At 43.5% G+C, this 18,877-nt stretch overlaps 1 protein-coding gene across 1 annotated transcript in view; it reads left to right on the top strand.

Moving 5' to 3' along the window:
* Positions 1-954: 954 nt before the first annotated feature.
* Positions 955-18,877, top strand: part of DGCR2 (DiGeorge syndrome critical region gene 2) — a 46,315-nt gene continuing 28,392 nt past the window's right edge. Inside the window, exons 1-2 of the mRNA XM_018568664.1 lie at positions 955-1,272; positions 13,960-13,992. Coding sequence (XP_018424166.1) covers positions 1,194-1,272; positions 13,960-13,992 — 112 coding nt within the window. The 5' untranslated portion in view covers positions 955-1,193. The remainder of the gene's footprint in view (positions 1,273-13,959; positions 13,993-18,877) is intronic.

Below are 18,877 nucleotides of genomic sequence, written 5' to 3'. Positions count from 1 at the left end.
TCCCCGCTCCACCAGCGCTGACTGGCGGATCGGACGGAGGAGGGGGCGGGTACAGCTGGCTCTGCCTCTGGATAGGCAGAGCCAGTTGTCACTGACGCAGCTGGGCAGACCCAGACATAATTGTCAGGATCCGCTTCAGCTGTGGTGTCTCAGTATACCGCGAGCTGCAGCTCGCGGTATACTGAGCTTAGGGTGAAAGGAGGACGCTAGTTTGTGTCCTCCCGTTACCCTAAGGAGAACTATGGGGAAAAGCCTTAGATAGCCTTAAATAGAAATAACAATATAAGTACAAAATAATAAGGTGATTAAAAAGTAAAAAATAACAAAACAATTATAAAAAAATAAGTAAATAAGATTTTTAAAAATCTGTAAATAAAAATGTAAAAGTGATAAAAATAATAAAATAAAATAAAGAACAATAAATTAAAACTAACCCTGGCATCTGGTTGCCATTCTCTATTGGAAAGAGGGGGGGTTGCATTGAGGAGCCTGACCTTGCAGCAGCAGAGAGGGTAAATCCATCCCTTGGTGATATAATTGGGGGGGGGGCAAAATTTTGTTCTACCTGGGGGGCCTGTAACTCTGGTTATGCCACTGCAATGTAGTGTATTGCTACACGCTACACTGAAAAAAAAAATCCTGTTTTTTAGCGCACACCACTGCAGTGTGAACAGACATCATTGGACACAAGACAAATTGGCCTGTCTATGGCTAGCAAAGAGGGTGTCACGCAGCCCAATACATCCGGAGTGAATGGGCCCATAATTGCCCGGTTGTTCGATTTGCACTGCCAAACACGCAGGTTGGACGCTTATAGAATCCTCTTTAACAAGCAAAGCAATGATCACCCCCGAGCCGTCACATCGCTGACAGTGCCCCGAGCTTTATACAGGGGCTGTGGCTTGACAGCGTCACGTGACGCGGGATAGAGCCCGCCCATAGATTTCTCTGATTGGGTGGGACGCCTTCTGTTTGTTGTGAGGGGACGGAGGCCACCATCTTGTTCTCGGACCTAGAAGCTGCGGCGGGGTTCTTATTACTGAACAAGACGTGTGGACGCATGGGTTGCATGGAAGCCTAGCAGCCTCGTACGTCAGCAGACTGCTAGCTCTTGGACCGGCGTCCGCAACGCTCCCCTTCCTCGGAGAGTGTCCGCTTTTCGTGGCTCTGGCGGGAGGATGAACGGAGGATAAATGGTGCCCAAACCGGACAGCGGCACCTTCCTTCTCCTCTTTCTGCTGGTGTTAACCCTGACCGAGCCGCTGCGGCCAGGTGAGTGTAGCTGTCGGGGAAGGGGGGCGCGGCCTGTCGGGGAGGCTACTAAAATGGCGTGCAGGATGGATGTGTGTATACGGCCAGGTCTCCTGTGTGTATGGAATGTCCGTGTATGGCATCCCCGGATTGTGTGCTAATCCCCTCCACAGGCAAAGGTCACCCGCTGTTCACCTACTGATAGAAGGGCTGGGTGACATGTCTGTATGGGCCTAATCCTGCAGAGGACATAGTTGCCGGTGTGCCCCCTTCTTCCTCTCTCTGTGGCCGTCTAAATTGCACAGCTCCAACATCCCACAGAAATCAGTGATCCCATTGCATTAGCTTCACCCTTATGTGTCATTGCACGTTATAGCGGGGGATGTAGTCATTAAAGGGCTAATCTGCTTTTGATGGGGGTAAAAACCCCAAAACAATCCCCTCAGTGTGATCTGTGTAACCACAAACTCTGCAGGAGATTTTTACCTTTTTCTGTAGAAAGAAGCAGTATGTTTCACCATGTCCTTTGCAGACTTATTCCTGAATGGTAGAGATTTATTGTAATCGCCCTGTGCACGATCGGCCCTCGATCGCATTGGAGTCCCCGCACTGTGCGAGATTGGTGTGCTGTTTTCTTAATGGCACCCCAACGCACCTAGCCATTGTAAGTGCTTTGCATCACATCATAACTTAGGGTTACGTACGGGTCATGAACTACTTTGCTGTGATTTCGATGTGGCAGGCAGCCCATTAAAATGAATGGGCTGCCTTACCACAAGACATGGCAATACGTGTGACATTGCGCTGCTACACATGTATGATGTCACATGGTACAGGTGTGAACCCAGGCTCCGTGTTCTAACGAGGAAAGCTGCAAGATCGGCACCCCTTTAGAAGTATTATTCCTATTTGAAGGGATGCCTGAAATGTGATTTGTATCTAAGTGCAGACGTCTGAGAGAACCATTCAGCCAATCACGCAAGCAGCAAATTACATTTCTGTGGGCATTCCATAGACTAATGGTGTACAGAACGCCTCTGGGTTGTCATGTTGCATTTCATTTTCTAAACGGTTTTAGAAACTGACAGCAGCTTCAGAAACGACCAGGTTACTTTTCATAATAATCTATAAAATGGTTTGTGTAGCAGTTTTAAGTGCTATATTAATGTCCTAAATGAAGGCGTTCTCCTTTATGTGGCTCCTATGCAAGACCATTTTTTGCCCCCCTTCCTTTTAATTCAACTACTGGCCAAATACATTTTTTTTTTTTTTGGTGTCAGTTCTCAGCTAGATAGAATATTATTACAAGTATTTATATTTAGTGCCAACCATTTACACTAGGTTTACATAGTCCCTGCCCTCAAGAAGCTTACAATCTCAGGTCCTTATCTCATATGCATACACGGCCAATTAACCTTTCAGCATGTCTTTGGAGTGTGGGAGGAAACTGATGCAAGCACAGTGAGAACATGCAAACTCCTTGCAGATAGTGACCTGTCCTGGATTTAAATCTGTGACCCACCCAATCCTTCAAAGCTGAAGTGCTAAGCACTATGCCACCGTGCTGCCCTGAATAGAAATGGTGTCCAAGTGAAAGTCATAAGGCTTGTCATCGATAATCTTTAGAATTGTGTCTAGCGATAGTGCGACTCTTGGCTAGTGACTGGGGAAACTGGGAGCTAAGGATCTTCAGGTTCCAATATCTCAGCAAGGAAGAAGACAGCGGCGGATATACTCATCCTGAGTACGGGGGTCCGTCACAGTGTAGATAGAGAAGGGGTCCACGGACAGAGCCTTGGGGGACCCCTACAGAAAGAGGAAGATGATGGGAGGAGTTAGAATTGTAGGTGACACTAAAGGAGCGCTTAGATAGGTAGGAGGAGAACCACAAGAGAGCAGAGTCTTGTAGCCCAAGTGACTGGCGTTTTTTGAGGAGGAGCAGGTGGTCAACAGTGTCAAAAGCAGCAGAAAGATCTAATAGCAAGAGTAGGGAATAGTGCCTTTGCTTTTAGCAGTGAGTAGGTCATTAGGGAGTTTTAGGAGGGCGGTTTCAGTGGAGTGTAGGGGGCGAAAGCCAGATTGTAAGGGGTCAAGAAGGTTGTGATCAGGGAGGTGGCGACTCAGGCGGCTGTAGATGAGGCGTTCTATGAGTAAGGAGATTGGTCTGAGATTATTGAGTTCGGTAGGGTCCATTGAGGGTTTTTTGGGTATTGGGGTGACCAGGGCATGCTTCAGAGTGGAGGGAAAGATTCCAGTAGAGAGTGAGAGATTGAAAATGTGAGTAAGAGAGTGTAGGATAGAGTAAGCGGGTGACCGAAGTAGCGGTGAGGGAACAGGGTCCAGGGGGCAAGTGGTGAGGTGGGTGTCGGAGAGAAGCTTAGTAACCTCCTCTGTGGTGACAGGGTCAAAAGGGGAGAGTAACAAGTGTGATGGAGGGTCTGGCACATGAATAGGGGAAGGTGGCTGCACAGTGGTGATCTGATCCCGGATTGTATCTATTATGTTTATGGCATATGGCGCTGCGTGCAACAGATTTATGTATGTGTCCTTAAGGTATCGCAGGATTGTCTCGGAAGAAATGAGTTGCAGAATTGTCTCAAAGTTGAGGCACAATACTTACACATGCAACACAGCTTATTCCAACATGGAAGAGGTCTAATTTACCTCCAATTTCCTTATCAATATGGTGGTGTTTATCAATTTGTTACATCATGTGTTGCAAATAAGAACTGCTTATATTTGTTAAACATTTCTTTTCTGAATCGCCTCCATGACAGCAGGACTACATCTACTATAAAAGAATCTCTACAGCTACCCTTAGACTATAAGGATTTGGCTGAAAAAAATAAATGTAACCGATTCCTCAATCCATGCTAAATAGCACAGATTGACAGATATCCCAGATAATTGGCTTCAGTCACTGTTCGACTAACAGTTTGTTTTCGGCTCCTTCGAGCTGGCAGGGCTACCTACTGTAAAAATTTCAGTCAGTTCCTGTGAATTGGCTGAAATTCTTTTATAGTATGTCCAGCTTTAGGGCCCTTTCATCGCAAAGGACCCTCCCATCCGCACTGAAACGCGTGGTACCGCGATGCCCTGCGTTCTAGTGCGGTGTGATCACAAAAAATAATTGCATTGCACTGTGGGCGGCAGTTGTGTCTGCAGTGCCATTGACCTGAGTGGCACCACCATGCCACATCCCAGAACGCACAAAGGTTTGTTTATGTGATCCAGTGCGTTCATCCCACGGGTCAGTGCGATAAACTCACTGGATGGTGTGAACGGGCCATAAAGTCCCACAGGGCCCATCTACAGCTGGTACCACCACCTCTAAATCGTTATCACGCCACTGCATTTTCCGAAACCCTGCCAAGGATAAACCACATAGAAATGGCTTTTCATTACTTTTTTTGTTTTGTCTGTGGAGGCTTGTGATGCACATCATATGTCAAATGGAAATACGGTAACAAAGAATGCCATGGCTGTTGAGAATGACTTCCTGTATACTTATATAAGGCAGCAGTATGCCATCTGTGTCCAGCATGTACAGACATTTCAGTTTTACAGGGTAACGACAAATGCTTCTACTTGTTTAACGTTAACGCTACTTAGCTTTCCACCATATGTGATCATATGGAGCTAAGAACCACCCATGCACAGACAACTGGAAATATGTTTTAAACCGTTTACAACAAAAAAAATCTGTTGATATGTCTGACAAGTTCAGCAGATAATTTGGCATGTTAAAGCAAGTCTAAAGTCTGTTTTAAAGCAAGTCGCCGTTATACCCCCTTGCTTCTGGCTAGCCAAAGGTTATTAATATAATTGCTGAAAATGTATCTATATCTGGGATCAGCTAACTGGTAAAGGCTTCTTCTAACTGCTTGTTACAAAGGCAGCTCTTATTGGGATTTGTGTCAGTGACACTGATTGGAGGTTTGTGTCCGAGCAGCAAGTCAGAGCTTTTTTTTCCCCCCCCACGTAGATCCTGCTCTGAGCTGCAGCTGTAAGGTAGAAGTGTCAAGGAAAAAGCTGGTTATCACAGGCATTTATATAACCCTGACAATTTATGGAGCACTTTCCATATTTTACATTCACAGCAGTCCTTGCCCTCAAGGAGCTTACAATGTCAACCTAGGTCCCTTTGTCAAGTATATACATTAGAGCTGCAGCTAACGATTATTTTAAAAATCGATTAGTTAGCCGATTATTAAGTTCGATTAATCGGTTAATCGGATGAACTATAAAATAAAGTTTAAAAAATGGCTCCAGTGATAGGACTACTAGTTTGTATTGAGGTTGTAGTCCATCACAGGAGCAAGCTTGGAGCGGTGGAAGTAAAAAAGAAAAAAAGATAGTGTGGTGTGCAATATAGTGAAATGGAAAGTGTAAAATTATACAGCAATGCATGCAGAATGGCACCGGCAATAGAGGAATACAACAAATCCCAGCAATAGTACATAATAGTTGGTGGTATTCTGCATTGCGCTGTATAATGTATTATTGCTGGGACTTGTAGTCCTCTATACAGCGCAATGCAGAATATCACCAGCTATAGAGGAGTACAACAAATCCCAGCAATACATTATACATACAGCGTACAATGTATTGCTGGGATTTGTATTCCTCTATAGCTGATGGTACAGGTTCATGCTCTGTATAATATACAGTACAGCAGAATGTACCATCAGCTATAGAGGACGACAAATCCCAGCAATACATTATAGAGCACCATGTGGAGGGGGGAGGGGAGTGCAGGCTTACCTGAGCAGTCTTCCAGCAACGTACTTCTGAGATCGGACCTGTCTATCAGCAGCTGTCATCCCCCCACACCTGCTCCTCCTTACTACATCTCCCCGCGTCCCTGTGCCGATCATGGATGTGGATGGGCAGGAAATGTGAGGCGGGGAGGAGGTGCGGCGTGTGGAGCGTGGATGCGAGCGGGTCTGGCAGTGGCGAGCGTGAGGTGGGGAGGAGGTGCGGCGCACAGCGTGTGGAGCTGTGAACAGGGCCAACTGATCGGAAGCCGATTAATCGATTATTGAAAAAGTTGACAACTTTTTCAATAATCGATTATAATCGATTATGTCGATTAGTTGTTGCAGCACTAATATACATACTGGACAGGAGCTGGTTAACTTACCAGCATGTTTGGTGATTTGGGGGAAACTGGAGTAACCAGAGGAAATCTTCGTGAGCACATGGAGAACAAACTTCATGCAGTTAGAACCCCAGACCTGCAAGGTGGAAGTGCTAACTGCTAAGCCACTGGTTGTAGCTAGGTATTTCAGCACTTATTTTCATTCGGTAGCCAGCACTGAAGGGGAGAGAATGGGGCCCCACTGTAAAGTCACCCTTAGGTCCGCTTTAAATGATGAGGATAGCTGAATGTTGAAAGAATACATATACTTTTAGTCAAAGTGCACCTATTCTATCTGCCCCCCCTACACTGACATAACATGGTCTACCCTCACAATCAGCAGGTACATACTTACTGAAATCCGGTGGCCAGGACCTCCCGTATTTACATCCTGAAGTCCTCTCTTGTGGCTACCCCTGCGCAGGAGTCTGTGGGGCTCCTATGCTGGGAGGCAAAAGGGATAGGACAGGTTTCAGCACTATCATTCGGTGATGAATGGAGTGGGTGCCTGCTGTTCATATTTGTCAGCAGCTTTCCATTTTCTTCAATTAACCACTTGCTGACTGGGTTGTTTACACCCCCTTCCTGTCCAGGCCATTTTTCAGTTTTCAGCGCTGCAGTACTTTGGCTGACGTTTATTCCGTCATGCAACGCTGTACTGAAATGATTTTTATACCATTTTTTTGGGGGACAAATAGAGCTTTTTTTGGTGGTATTTAATCACTACTGGGGGCTTTTATTTTTTACTATATAACAAAAAAGTACCGAATATAAAAAAAAAAAAATGGTTTTACCTTTTGTTATTTCAGGAAACATTTATTTTTACCCAATTTTTGGGTAAAATATAAAATGCGGGATCACGTCGGGTAAATAGACACCAAACATGTCGCGCTTAAAATTGTGCGCGCCCGTGAAATCGCAAAAAAAAACACCACGGCCAAAATTGGTCATAGGCGACGCTTTAAAAGATTTTACCGCTCATCAGTTTAGAGTTATCAGTGATTGATGGCCCTAAAATTATTGCTCTCATTGCGGCGATATGTAACACGTGCAGCATAATTGGAGTAATCGTCGTTTTCGCGTCTAGGCGCAACTAACGCATTTTTGTGCATCTATGTGGGGGTGGGGGACTTTAAGAAAAATTTGGGTTTTTTTTGTGTGTAAATTTATTTATTTTGTGAGAATTCTTTTTTTTTTTACACCTAACTTCATTGTTATCACATAGTGTGCTAATAAGTACCCTATGTAATAACAAATTACAGTTACAGGTCCCCTTTATGGAGACATCAGGGGTCTCTAAGACCCCTAATGTCACCTAGGGACCCCCAGAGAAGCTGATGGAGCACATATCTGCTTCATCAGCTTCTCTCCGTTTCTGTACCCGGAGAGTGACAGAGGAATGTGGAAGTGATGTAATATACATCACTTCCTGCATTCAGAGACCGGGAGGAGAGCGGAGGGAGATCGGGTACTGATCTCTCTCCGTTCTCAGTGCACAGATCCACATCGCCCGGGATCGCGGCGGGGACAGAGATGGCGACCAGAGGTAAGGGGGGTGCACCTTCACTTCCATCATACAAGCGATCGGGCGTCTTCACAGACGCCGGACCGCTTGTATGTAAACGGCCATCGCTGAGCATTTAAAATCCAGGCGCTTTCCCGCTTGTGCGCGCCAAGGGGCGCGGGCACAAAGGACGTCTAAAGACGCCCACCCGCATCCAGGAGACTCCCGGCCGTGTTTCAACGATCGGCGGACGGGAGGTGGTTAATAGTGATGCACAAGGGGTACTTGGTAAATCTTTGTGTTTTTTTAAAAGGGTAACAGCAGAAGCAATTCACTATAATTTTACTAATGCTGCATTTTCGTCACTGGGCGGAATTGGTCAAAACTGGAGCAGCTGTGCATGCCAACCAATCAGTTTCTCTGTTCAGTTTGTTCAGTTAAAGGTGCCCATACACCTTACGACCATCGCAAGACTCTTGTCTTGCAATGGTTGTAAGCTTATTAAAAGCTTGTACTATCTGCCCATCTTGGACAGGCAGATCGTACTTGCGATCATCGGAAGCCCGCCCCGCTAAGGGGCGGGCTTCCGATGACCGCAGTGAGGGACGGGCTTCTGATCACTGCAAACAGTCACGGCCCGTTCCGCAGTTGTCGAACAAGCAGGTCACTAACTACGATTGTCGGCGGGTTTTCCAGCCTGCTTGTTTGACAGAAGACGTGCGACCGTACAGTAGAAATGGTCGCACGCCTTCCGTACACTGTACAATTATCGTACGACCGCGAGAATCGTACAGTGTGTGGGCACCTTAAGATTTGAAAATGAAGCAGAGACGCTGATTGGTTGCCATGCACAGCTGCTCCAGTTTTTGTCTGCTCCAGTTTTTATAAATTCCCCTCTGTGTATTTTTGCAGTTGAAAATGAAAGTGTTTTTGATCCACTAAAGGTTTTAATATATAGCTCCCTTGGTCTTGGAACAGCTTGGCCTGCACATAATGTAGAAAAAAAAAGACATGGGCAGAGAGCAAAATGATACCACATCAGTGTGCTGCTTTTTGTTCCCCGGCAAGTCAGCAGGCAGATGTAATAAATTCATCCTTTTAAATTGCATTGAGTTTGACAGCAGGCTTCAAAATGCTATTTTGGAAACCGTTTCAGTTATTAAACTTTTTTTGCGTTATAAATGTTTATCTTGTTTACATCATGCCTGTGTTATATTTTATTGATAGTATTTTATATGCAAATTTTTTGACTCTTCTTACTGCTGTCATATATCAGACATTCTATTTTCCCTTTAACTGAACAGTTGCTAAGATAAATCATCTACATTTAGCAGTGTACCCCTATATAAGAGAAGCATTGTTTTCTTAGTACCTGCTGGTATATCTCATTTGCCTTAAAGCTGAACAGTGGGCAGATGTTAACGCAGCACTATAATCATAACTTCATCGTTACATGTGTAAGTACCTGAATTTGACCTGGTATTGGCCTCTTGCAGTCCCTGTACAACAGAGCCGGAGTGTTATGAAGTAGCAGCACAAAGAGCCAATCAGACACATGCTGACTGCTCAGGTAGTCTTGTATGTTTTCAATCCCTATGCTTGAAATCCCAGTCTGGCAATTGTGATAATTTTGCAGAGATCCACAGTGACTTTACCACTGATATTTCAACATGGCATATATTTTATATTGGGGCAATCTTTTTCACAGTAGAGAAAGTAATTTATTAATCAAACTATGTTCTTATAGTAAATCTGTCTTATTGTTCCTGCTTATTATTACGTTGCTGTGTCACAATAATGCATTTTTTCACGTGCTCTTGGGCTCAGTCTAAGCATCTGTCTCTCTACAATGCAATAACATTTAGTGAGATTGCTTTCTAAGCTTATTATTAAAGAGACCCTGTCACCAGATGATTTCAACAAACATCTTCAATTATGTGTGCATTTAATGTATTGTATGGATGTTATTTACATGTGGAAGCCTTCCTTGTTTATTCAAAAGACCTGACAATAGTATAGAATTCAAGTGACACTCTATAGCAGGGGCAGGCAAACTCCGGCCCTGCAGCTGTGGTGCAACTACAAGTCCAATAAGGGAGTGCAAGACTCCAGCAGCCACAGGTATGACTCCCAGAGGCAGATGCATTATGGGATTTGTAGATTCACCAACGTTTGGCTTCCCCTGCTCTACAATGTGAGTGTGGATTACGATGACGTGTGCATTTTACAGCACTTTTCCGCAGCATGGTGCTGTAAATGAGACCATAGAGTGGATAATTGATCGGTATAGTTGTGCTATGGTGGTTTTTTTATCACAATCTATTTTACCGTTTGTGTAGGTATGGAAGTGTTTCATTCACATGTTTGGACACTTTTTAGGAAATTATCCCAATGTTAGTTTTTCCCCAGTCATCTTCCAGGACAGCCAATGAGATAAGGCTCCGCCTGCCTGCAACAGGAAACACATCAACCACATTAAATAAAAAGACGACTCCTTCCATCCCAATTCAGTTTTTTTGTGTGTTTCCTCCGGCTACACAGGGACATCGTAATGTTTGTTATTTTGGGCTCATGGTTTTATTGCCTTAGGGCAGAGCCTAACCCTGCATGCGTTGGGACCACTCCGGGCATTGGGAAATTATCCCAATGTTAGTTTTTTTTTTCCCTTAACCTTCTTGGCGGTATTCCCAAGTGTGGCTCGGGGTTAATTTTCAGTACCAAAAGCGGTAACCCCGAGCCACACTCGAGATTACACAGCGCTTCACTTAGCTTCTCCCTACGAGCCTCACTGTGTCCTCCGGCCGATGCCGTCTTCTGAGTTCCATCCCTTGCAAGCGGCTGCGTTGCAGGGGGGCGGAACCAGCCGGAAAAAAAAAAAAATCAAAAACAAAACGGAAAAAAAGGACACAAAAAAGCAAGAAATATTGGGAAAAATCATACAGTCAGGGAGGCTAACCAATTCTTATACATAACACTTTTAAAGCTTGGTCAGATAGGAGTCTAAATGAGGCATTGGCAATCCTTTCTGACCCCTGCCAAGAATTGATTTTAATTGATTGTATTGAGCTTAAAGCGGAACATGACCAACCAAAATCTCCCAAAACAGTTACTTATAAGGCATGCCAACTGTCAAGGTTGCCAGAGGACTTATTTCAGTTCTCAGCCAAACTTTCAAGCTCTCAGATGGCTGGTGACATAGCTGATCACATCTGCAGCACAATGGCAACTACAATCCAAATACAGGTTAAGATGGCACCTTACGTGGCTGCAAAGGTTAAGAGGGTCTACGTTTTCCCTTTTTAATTTAAGTACAGGCAGAGTACACATGTGGGTGGCCAGGGCTTTGTGGCATGACAGCCCAAGTGCTGAATGCAAGATTTAGGCCCGTATCCATAGGCAGAGTATTTTAAAGGAGGCCAGAATGCCACATAAGAAACGCTAGATCTGAACAAACCTTTACTTTTGCACTGACAATGGAAAACGGGAAATTAGAGGTTGTTGTCTAATGCCGATTCTTGGGCTTTTGTTTCATAAACCTGTGGATATGTTATATATCAGACACCGGACATAATCTGTTTTTCTTTCTCTCAATACGTAAGTATGTATTTGTGTGTTACCTTTTAGTGGCCATAGACTTTTTTTTGCAGTATATGCTAATCCTAGCCTTGGAAATGGATAGTCCAGAACTGACCATAGATATTGGTGGGTTTAACATCTGACTGTCTCCCAATATTTTATGAGGCAGTTTCTCCCCTAAACAGGAGCAATTTGGACATGTGAAGAGGGAAGGGGAATTTTGCGCATGTACAGGTGAAACTCGAAAAATTAGAATATCGTGCAAAAGTTCATTTATTTCACTAATGCAACTTAAAAGGTGAAACTAATATATGAGATAGACTCATTACATGCAAAGCAAGATAGTTCAAGCCGTGATTTGTCATAATTGTGATGATTATGGCTTACAGCTCATGAAAACCCAGATCCACAATCTCAGAAATTTTTTGGCAGTGTGGGCAGGTGCCAAGTTCTGCTGGAAAATTAAGTCCGCATCCCCATAGAGCTCGTCTGCGGAAGAAAGCATGAAGTGCTCCAAAATCTCCTGGTAGACGGCTAAGTTGCATTAGTGAAATAAATGAACTTTTGCACGATATTCTAATTTTTCGAGTTTCACCTGTATTCCAGGCATCGAGAAAAACTGAACTGGCTAGGCCCAATCACCTTGTTCCTCTAGAGAGCTCGTTCAGTTCTTGTTGCTGTTCAGGATTTATTTCACTTCAAGTTAGTGGACTCATTTGTGACAGTTCTATTTAAATGACCGTATAATAATTTTATGTTCCGTTCTCTAAAGTTTAACTACACACATATATAAATCAAGGCGTTTTCTAGGAGTCAAAGCTTGTAAAGAACTTGGTGAGATCCACTTTGTCAAGTGTTCAATTGAATAGGTTCTTTGTGACTGTATCAAGCAATTAAATTCCATCCTTCCTTTTCCTGGCCTGCTCTGGATTCTGAAGGAAACAGGAACACATTAGTTTCGAACACCTTACATGAGGCATAGTGTGTTTTCTAGCATTTGAGTCTCATGTCTAGTCAGAACGTTTCATTGATGTACTTGCTGCAAAAGTAAAAATCCGATAAATATACACAATGTCTGGCTCATGCTGATGCATGCATGCATGCATGCATGCAGACTTGTGCAGAAATATTTGGTATCTAAAAATTATTCCTTGTTCAAGTGATGGGATTTAATATATAAATTGACCCACTTTAAAAGGGAGACAGAAAAGCCAATTATGTCAGAACATTAGCTGGAGGCAGATGACCCACTTTTAAGGAATTTACCTCCTTCTGTATCACTGCTTATAGAGAACACTACAAACAAGTACGGTATATTTCATTCATTCTTTGAGGATTCAACATGTAACTTGTGATGAATTGAAATCAATTCAGATTTCAGCTGTCAAAGAAGCAAAGAAAAAAACTGACCCTTTAGTCGGACTACCCTATTTGTTTTGTCTATAGGGAATGCAAAGCTGTTTTACTTACTTGATCCTGGCTCCCATGGCGGTCCGCGTTCGCCTCTCTTCCCTCTACTCCTGATGTTGGAATGTTCCCCGGTGTCCTCATGTCTAATGCAGGTCAATGGACCTGCATAAGCTGTGATGACATAAGCTGTGCATAGACCACCAGAAGAGCCTGTGGGGACTGGTCTAATAGCCTAGAGGGAGCCAGTGGGACTGAGGATCAGGTAAGTGAAACGGCTAATAGTGTCTCCTAGATAAAACAAGCACCTAACCCTTCAAGTGTGGGGGTAGCCCTGTAAGGGACCCCAATGATGTCCAAGAGCCATAATGCATTTTTAATAGGGGATTTTCTATTGTGGGGAATGCAATATGACAATGTTTTTTGTTGTTGTTTCTTTTTGCGTCATTGTTTTATTAAAATATTGAAACAAACATTTAAAACACTGTTAAATGCATATCTCTACTTATAGCACTTCTCATTCTTTTAGTTAGCATGGCATCCATGCCTTTTCTCATCCCTTCTGGCAGTACCTGTTTATAGAGGCTATTGTAAGGTTTTAATTGCTTGGTAATGTTTTTTTTCTATTGGCTGACCTCCTCCAGTAGGAAAATAATAAATAATTGCAGCCAGTTGGGAAAGGTGGGATGATGTCAATGTATCCAGGCAGACTGCATACAGGCCTAGAAAGCAGGTCAGACTTGTGAAAGCAGACAGTTTTTACAGCTGATATTTGGGAATAGCTAGAATGCTGTGACATGAGAGCAAATAATTAAGTGCTTGCAACATTCTCTAAACACAGATACTGTTATATGCGATAGAAAGCGCGGGGGGGTGGCGCCCAAGTGTAATTTTAACAGTAGAATTGACTAACATGACTCCTGGTCCCAGTCCCAGAAGTTGAACAAATCCTAATAAATAATCTTATTTTATATGTTTCCCTCTATACAGTATCATTTCAAAAATGTAGCTATATCCTTCAATGATGTGCTTAATTAGATTGTACCTAGTTTGGTAAGTGTTTTTAAATTTTAAATTTCAGGTCCACGAATAGCTCTCGCAAGACTCCAATCAGGTGAGCATGCTTATAGTTTTGGTAATAAATTCATAGAGTAGAAATGCCTCTTATGTCAGTGAGCAGCCAGCATACATTGTATTCCCCAATGTTTAGTTACTTTGCTAAATTGTGGTAACCGGTTTTATAAGATACAAGATCCAGAAATGATTAAGACATTGCTCCTAAAGTTATTTATGTGTATTTTTGTTTTGAGTGGTTACCCGTGCTAATCGTTCAGTCCGGGAGACGCTGGAGCAGGACCCTGGTTCCTCTGCGCTCCCACGGGTTCCCTAGGTCCCCGTTTTTTGATGACTTCATCTATCGGGGGTAGAAGCGTCCCGCTTATTCATTTTCGGTTCCGCAAAGTTTTTCGGTTCGTTAGCCATTTGGGGGGGCTTTGTGGCTGAGTGGTCGTCGTTTTCCACCCAACCCCCCCCTGTGGCCCTTTGGTTTTCCCGCCGGAACGAGGCGACTTCTCTCCGTTCATTGAAGGACACAGGTCCCGCCCCTCTGTGTGGGTGTGTACTCTTAACTGCTTGTTACTTACTGGAGACTTGTCAGCAGGTGGGGGGTTTGGCCACCAGCAGGGGCCGCCCCTAGGCTGTAATTGGTCTTTAGTTTTGTGCCTAGCGTCCTTCTCCTGCAGGTGGCGATATTACCCTACAGTACATGATCCTAGATCTGTTCCCTGTGTCCTTCAATGAACGGAGAGAAAAGGATTTTACGGTGAGTACAAAAATCCTATTTTTTCCCTCTTCTTTAAACTTTTTCAATGGGTGTTCACCAGGTTTTCTGGTTCAAGCAGTTAATCACATTGCATCAAATGGGCAAAGTCACAGTGAAGAGTAAAGGTGGCCATACACTAGTTGATTTTCGAAAGAACTGTCATACGAAACATTTTTTGTTTGAATTTTCTGTTAGATGTTGAGGTCAAGTTGATCATCAATTTTGACCATAGTTAAGAAAAAGTCGAAGGAGCAGAATGGACATTTTTTTTCTCGACTAAAATTCGAACAGTGAATGTTTTCCATTTCACTATATTGCACACCACACTATCTTTTTTCTTTTTTACTTCCACCGCTCCTAGCTTGCTCCTGTGATGGACTACAACCTCAATACAAACTAGTAGTCCCATCACTGGAGCCTTTTTTTGAACTCTATTTTATGGTTTATCCGATTAACCGATTAATCGAACCTAATCGACTAACTAATCGATTTTGAAAATAATCGTTAGCTGCAGCTCTAGTGGTTTTTGTTCGGGGGAACTCCATTCATTCCAAAATTGAATGTTAAAATAAAACACAATTTTGTTTAAGATCCGTCAAGTCTGTGATGGCATTATCAGGTGGTAAAGAAAGCTCTTTTGTCGGAATCTACTAGTGTATGGCCAGCTTTAGCAGTAAGCCAACTTTTTTTAATGTAAACTTGCAACACTTGAAATGTGAGATCTGCCATTATTTGTTTTTAAAGGCACAATCATCTTGATTCTGCCTTCACTACCTAGTGTGTGACTTTTCTGTAAGAGGCATGTGAAGTCTAAACTGATGTCCTGCATGCCTCTTTCTTGCTAGATATCGAACACAGGTCTGGGGTTATAGCCCCCAACCCTGGATCTTTAACCACTTCCCATCCACTGAACGCAGGGGGGCGCGCACGAGCGGGAAACCGCCAGGATTTTAAACGGCTAGCGATGGCCGTTAACATACAAGCGGTCCGGCGTCTGTAAAGACGCCCGATTGCTTGTCTGATGCAAGTCAGGGTGACCCCCCCTTACCTCTTGTCGCCGTCCCCACGATCCCAGGCGTCATCCATCCCGGGCGATGTGGCAGGTCTGTGCACTGAGAGCGGAGGGAGATCAGTACAGATCTCCCTCCGCTCTCCTCCCGGTCTCCGAATGCAGGAAGTGATGTAAGCTACATCACTTCCACATTCCTCTGTCACTCTCCGGTACAGAAACCGGAGAGAAGCTGATGACGCAGATCTGTGCTTCATCAGCTTCTCTGGGGGCCCCTAGGTGACAGGGGTCTTAGAGACCCCTGATGTCTCCATAAAGAGGACCTGTCACTGTAATTTGTTATTGCATAGGGGACTTCTTAGCACTAGGGCTGCAACAACTAATCGACATAATCGATTATAATCGATTATTGAAAAAGTTGTAAACTTTTTCAATCATCGATTAATCGGCTTCCCATTGGTTTGCAAATCGGCTTCCCATTTGGAGTCCTCTATAGCCGGTGCCATTCTGCATTCATTGCTGTATAATTTTACACTTTCCATTTCACTATATTGCACACCACACTATCTTTTTTCTTTTTTACTTCCACCGCTCCAAGCTTGCTCCTGTGATGGACTACAACCTCAATACAAACTAGTAGTCCCATCACTGGAGCCTTTTTTTGAACTCTATTTTATGGTTTATCCGATTAACCGATTAATCGAACCTAATAATCGACTAACTAATCGATTTTGAAAATAATCGTTAGCTGCAGCTCTACTTAGCACCCTATGTGATAACAATAACGTTAAGTGTGAAAAAAAAAAAAAGTTTAAAAACAAATTGCTCACAAAATAAATAAAATTTACACGCACACAAAATTAAAAAAAAAACCCCACAAAAGTTTTCTAAAGTCCCCCACCCCCACACAGATGCGCAAAAATGCGTTAGGTGTGCCTACACCCAAAAACAACGATTGCGCCCATTACGCCACACATGTGACATATCACCGCGGACGTCGCAGTGAGAGCAATCATTTTAGGGCCATCAATCACTGATAACACTAAACTGATGAGCGCTAAAATCTTTTAAAGCAACGCCTATGGCCAATAGGCGACGCACAGGGACGCGGGGAGAAGTAAAGAGGAGCAGGTGTGGGGGGAAGGTAGCCGCCGATAGACAGGCCCGATCTCAAAAGCAAGTTGCTGGACGACTGCTCAGGTAAGCCTGCACTTTCCCACACATGGTGCTCTATAATGTATTGCTGGGATTTGTATTCCTCTATAGCTGATGGTACATTGTGCTGTATACAGTTTAAGATCCGTCAAGTATGTATGTTATACAGCACAATGTACCATCAGCTATAGAGGAATACAAATCCCAGCAATACATTATACACTGTATGTACACTGTATGTATAATGTATTGCTGGGATTTGTTGTATTCCTCTATAGCTGGGGTTATTCTGCATTGTGCTGTATAGAGGACTACAAAACCCAGCAATAATACATTATACAGTGTTGCAATGCCGAATACCACTATCTATAAAGGACTACAAAACCCAGCAATAGTACATTATACAGTGCAATGCAGAATACCGCCAGCTATAATGTACTATTGCTGGGATTTGTTGTATTCCTCTATAGCTGATGGTATTCTGCATTGTGCTGTATTCTTTTACTTTCCATTTCACTATATTGCACACCATACTTTGTTTTTCTTTTTTACTTCCACCGCTCCAAGCTTGCTCCTGTGATGGACAACAATCTCAATACAAACTAGTATTCCATCACTGGAGCCATTTTTAAAAAACTTTATTTCCTTTTTTTATCTGATTAATCGAACTTAATATTCGGCTAACTAATCGATTTTCAAAATAATCGTTCATTGCAGCTCTAGAATGGTTGGGTGAGGAGGCTTCCCTTGCACCTCATGTCTCAAAGACTCTGGAGTTGGGAATAGAATCTGAGTGGACAGTGAGTGGCATCGGTGACAATGGTGATCACACCGTGTAATTTGGAGTCTAGAGACAGGATTGGGTCAAACATGGCCAAAGTCAAACCAGGGAGGTACAGAAATGGAATCCAAAATCGTGGTCAAATAAGCCAGTGGTCACACCAGTCGGGCAGCAAGGTACAAAGGCAGGAGGCAGATGCGGTGAACAAGCAGGAGGTTAAAGGGCAGACAGAAAACAACGTGGTCAGGGGCAATCCGAGTGAAAAGGTAATCAAAGCTACAGAGTACCAGGAATTGCAGGCACAGCTGCAAGAAAATCCAGTAACTTGGAATCAGGCAGGCCGGTTTAAATAGGCTGGTCTGTTAGGTGTCATAACATCCTTTCCTGTGCGCCGTTTTGCACGCATGTTCGGTAGCGCGATAGGTGTGCCCGCAATATGGAAAACGGGATTACGCACATGCGCAGTAACAGGTGGTTTCTTACATGCCCATGTGTGAACTGCACTGGGCGGTTGCTATTTCATTATCCCACATGAGCGTTAAAGGAGAACTATGGGGAAAAACCATAACCCCATAGTTCTCCTTTTTAATAGGCAGCAGAGAGGCGTTAAAAATGCTTCTCTGTCAGGTTTTAACATGCGTGTGAAAGAGGCCAAAGAGTAGAGAAAGTGCTAAAGTAATGCTGTATGGATGACATAATAAGTACAGGCACGATTAGCCTGAAGCTGGCCACATGCACATCGCACTCTTGCTATAAAACATCTGTTATAGATATTCCGACAGCTGTATACCATAGTCTATGGTCCGTAAAAAAAAAATTTGGTTCCTCACACTTTATATTTGTTGGTGAATCTAAACGCGATTTATGAAATCAAACTGTGATCTGCTTAATAAATAATGAGTTGGAGTCATCCTTTTGCACCTATATAATGATAAGGTTGGGTTGGCTTTGTAACTCAGACATGTCATCATGATGCGAATTGGTGCTTCAGATGTGGTATACATTGTAGAGTGGATTGGCAGAAATGTGTGTTTCATAAAAAAAAAAAAAAGTGGGATGTTACATTTGACAAAGGAAAGGTGAAGCTTTACAAATCGCTTTCTGTGTGGTCGGCTCGCAGCCTTGTTGCTCATTATTTGGTTTTCTTTTTCAACCAAGTCAGTTGGAACCCAAGAAAACTGCAGTATCTGAATTTGTCAGTTGTCCTATCCGAGGAGTTAAAAAAAACAAAA

Source organism: Nanorana parkeri, unplaced genomic scaffold (genome assembly GCF_000935625.1).
Source record: "Nanorana parkeri isolate BGI_ZX_2015 unplaced genomic scaffold, ASM93562v1 scaffold1225, whole genome shotgun sequence".
Lineage (NCBI taxonomy): Eukaryota > Metazoa > Chordata > Amphibia > Anura > Dicroglossidae > Nanorana > Nanorana parkeri.
The sequence above is the reverse complement of the archived record's forward strand: the minus strand, read 5'-3'. Positions and strand labels throughout refer to the sequence as shown.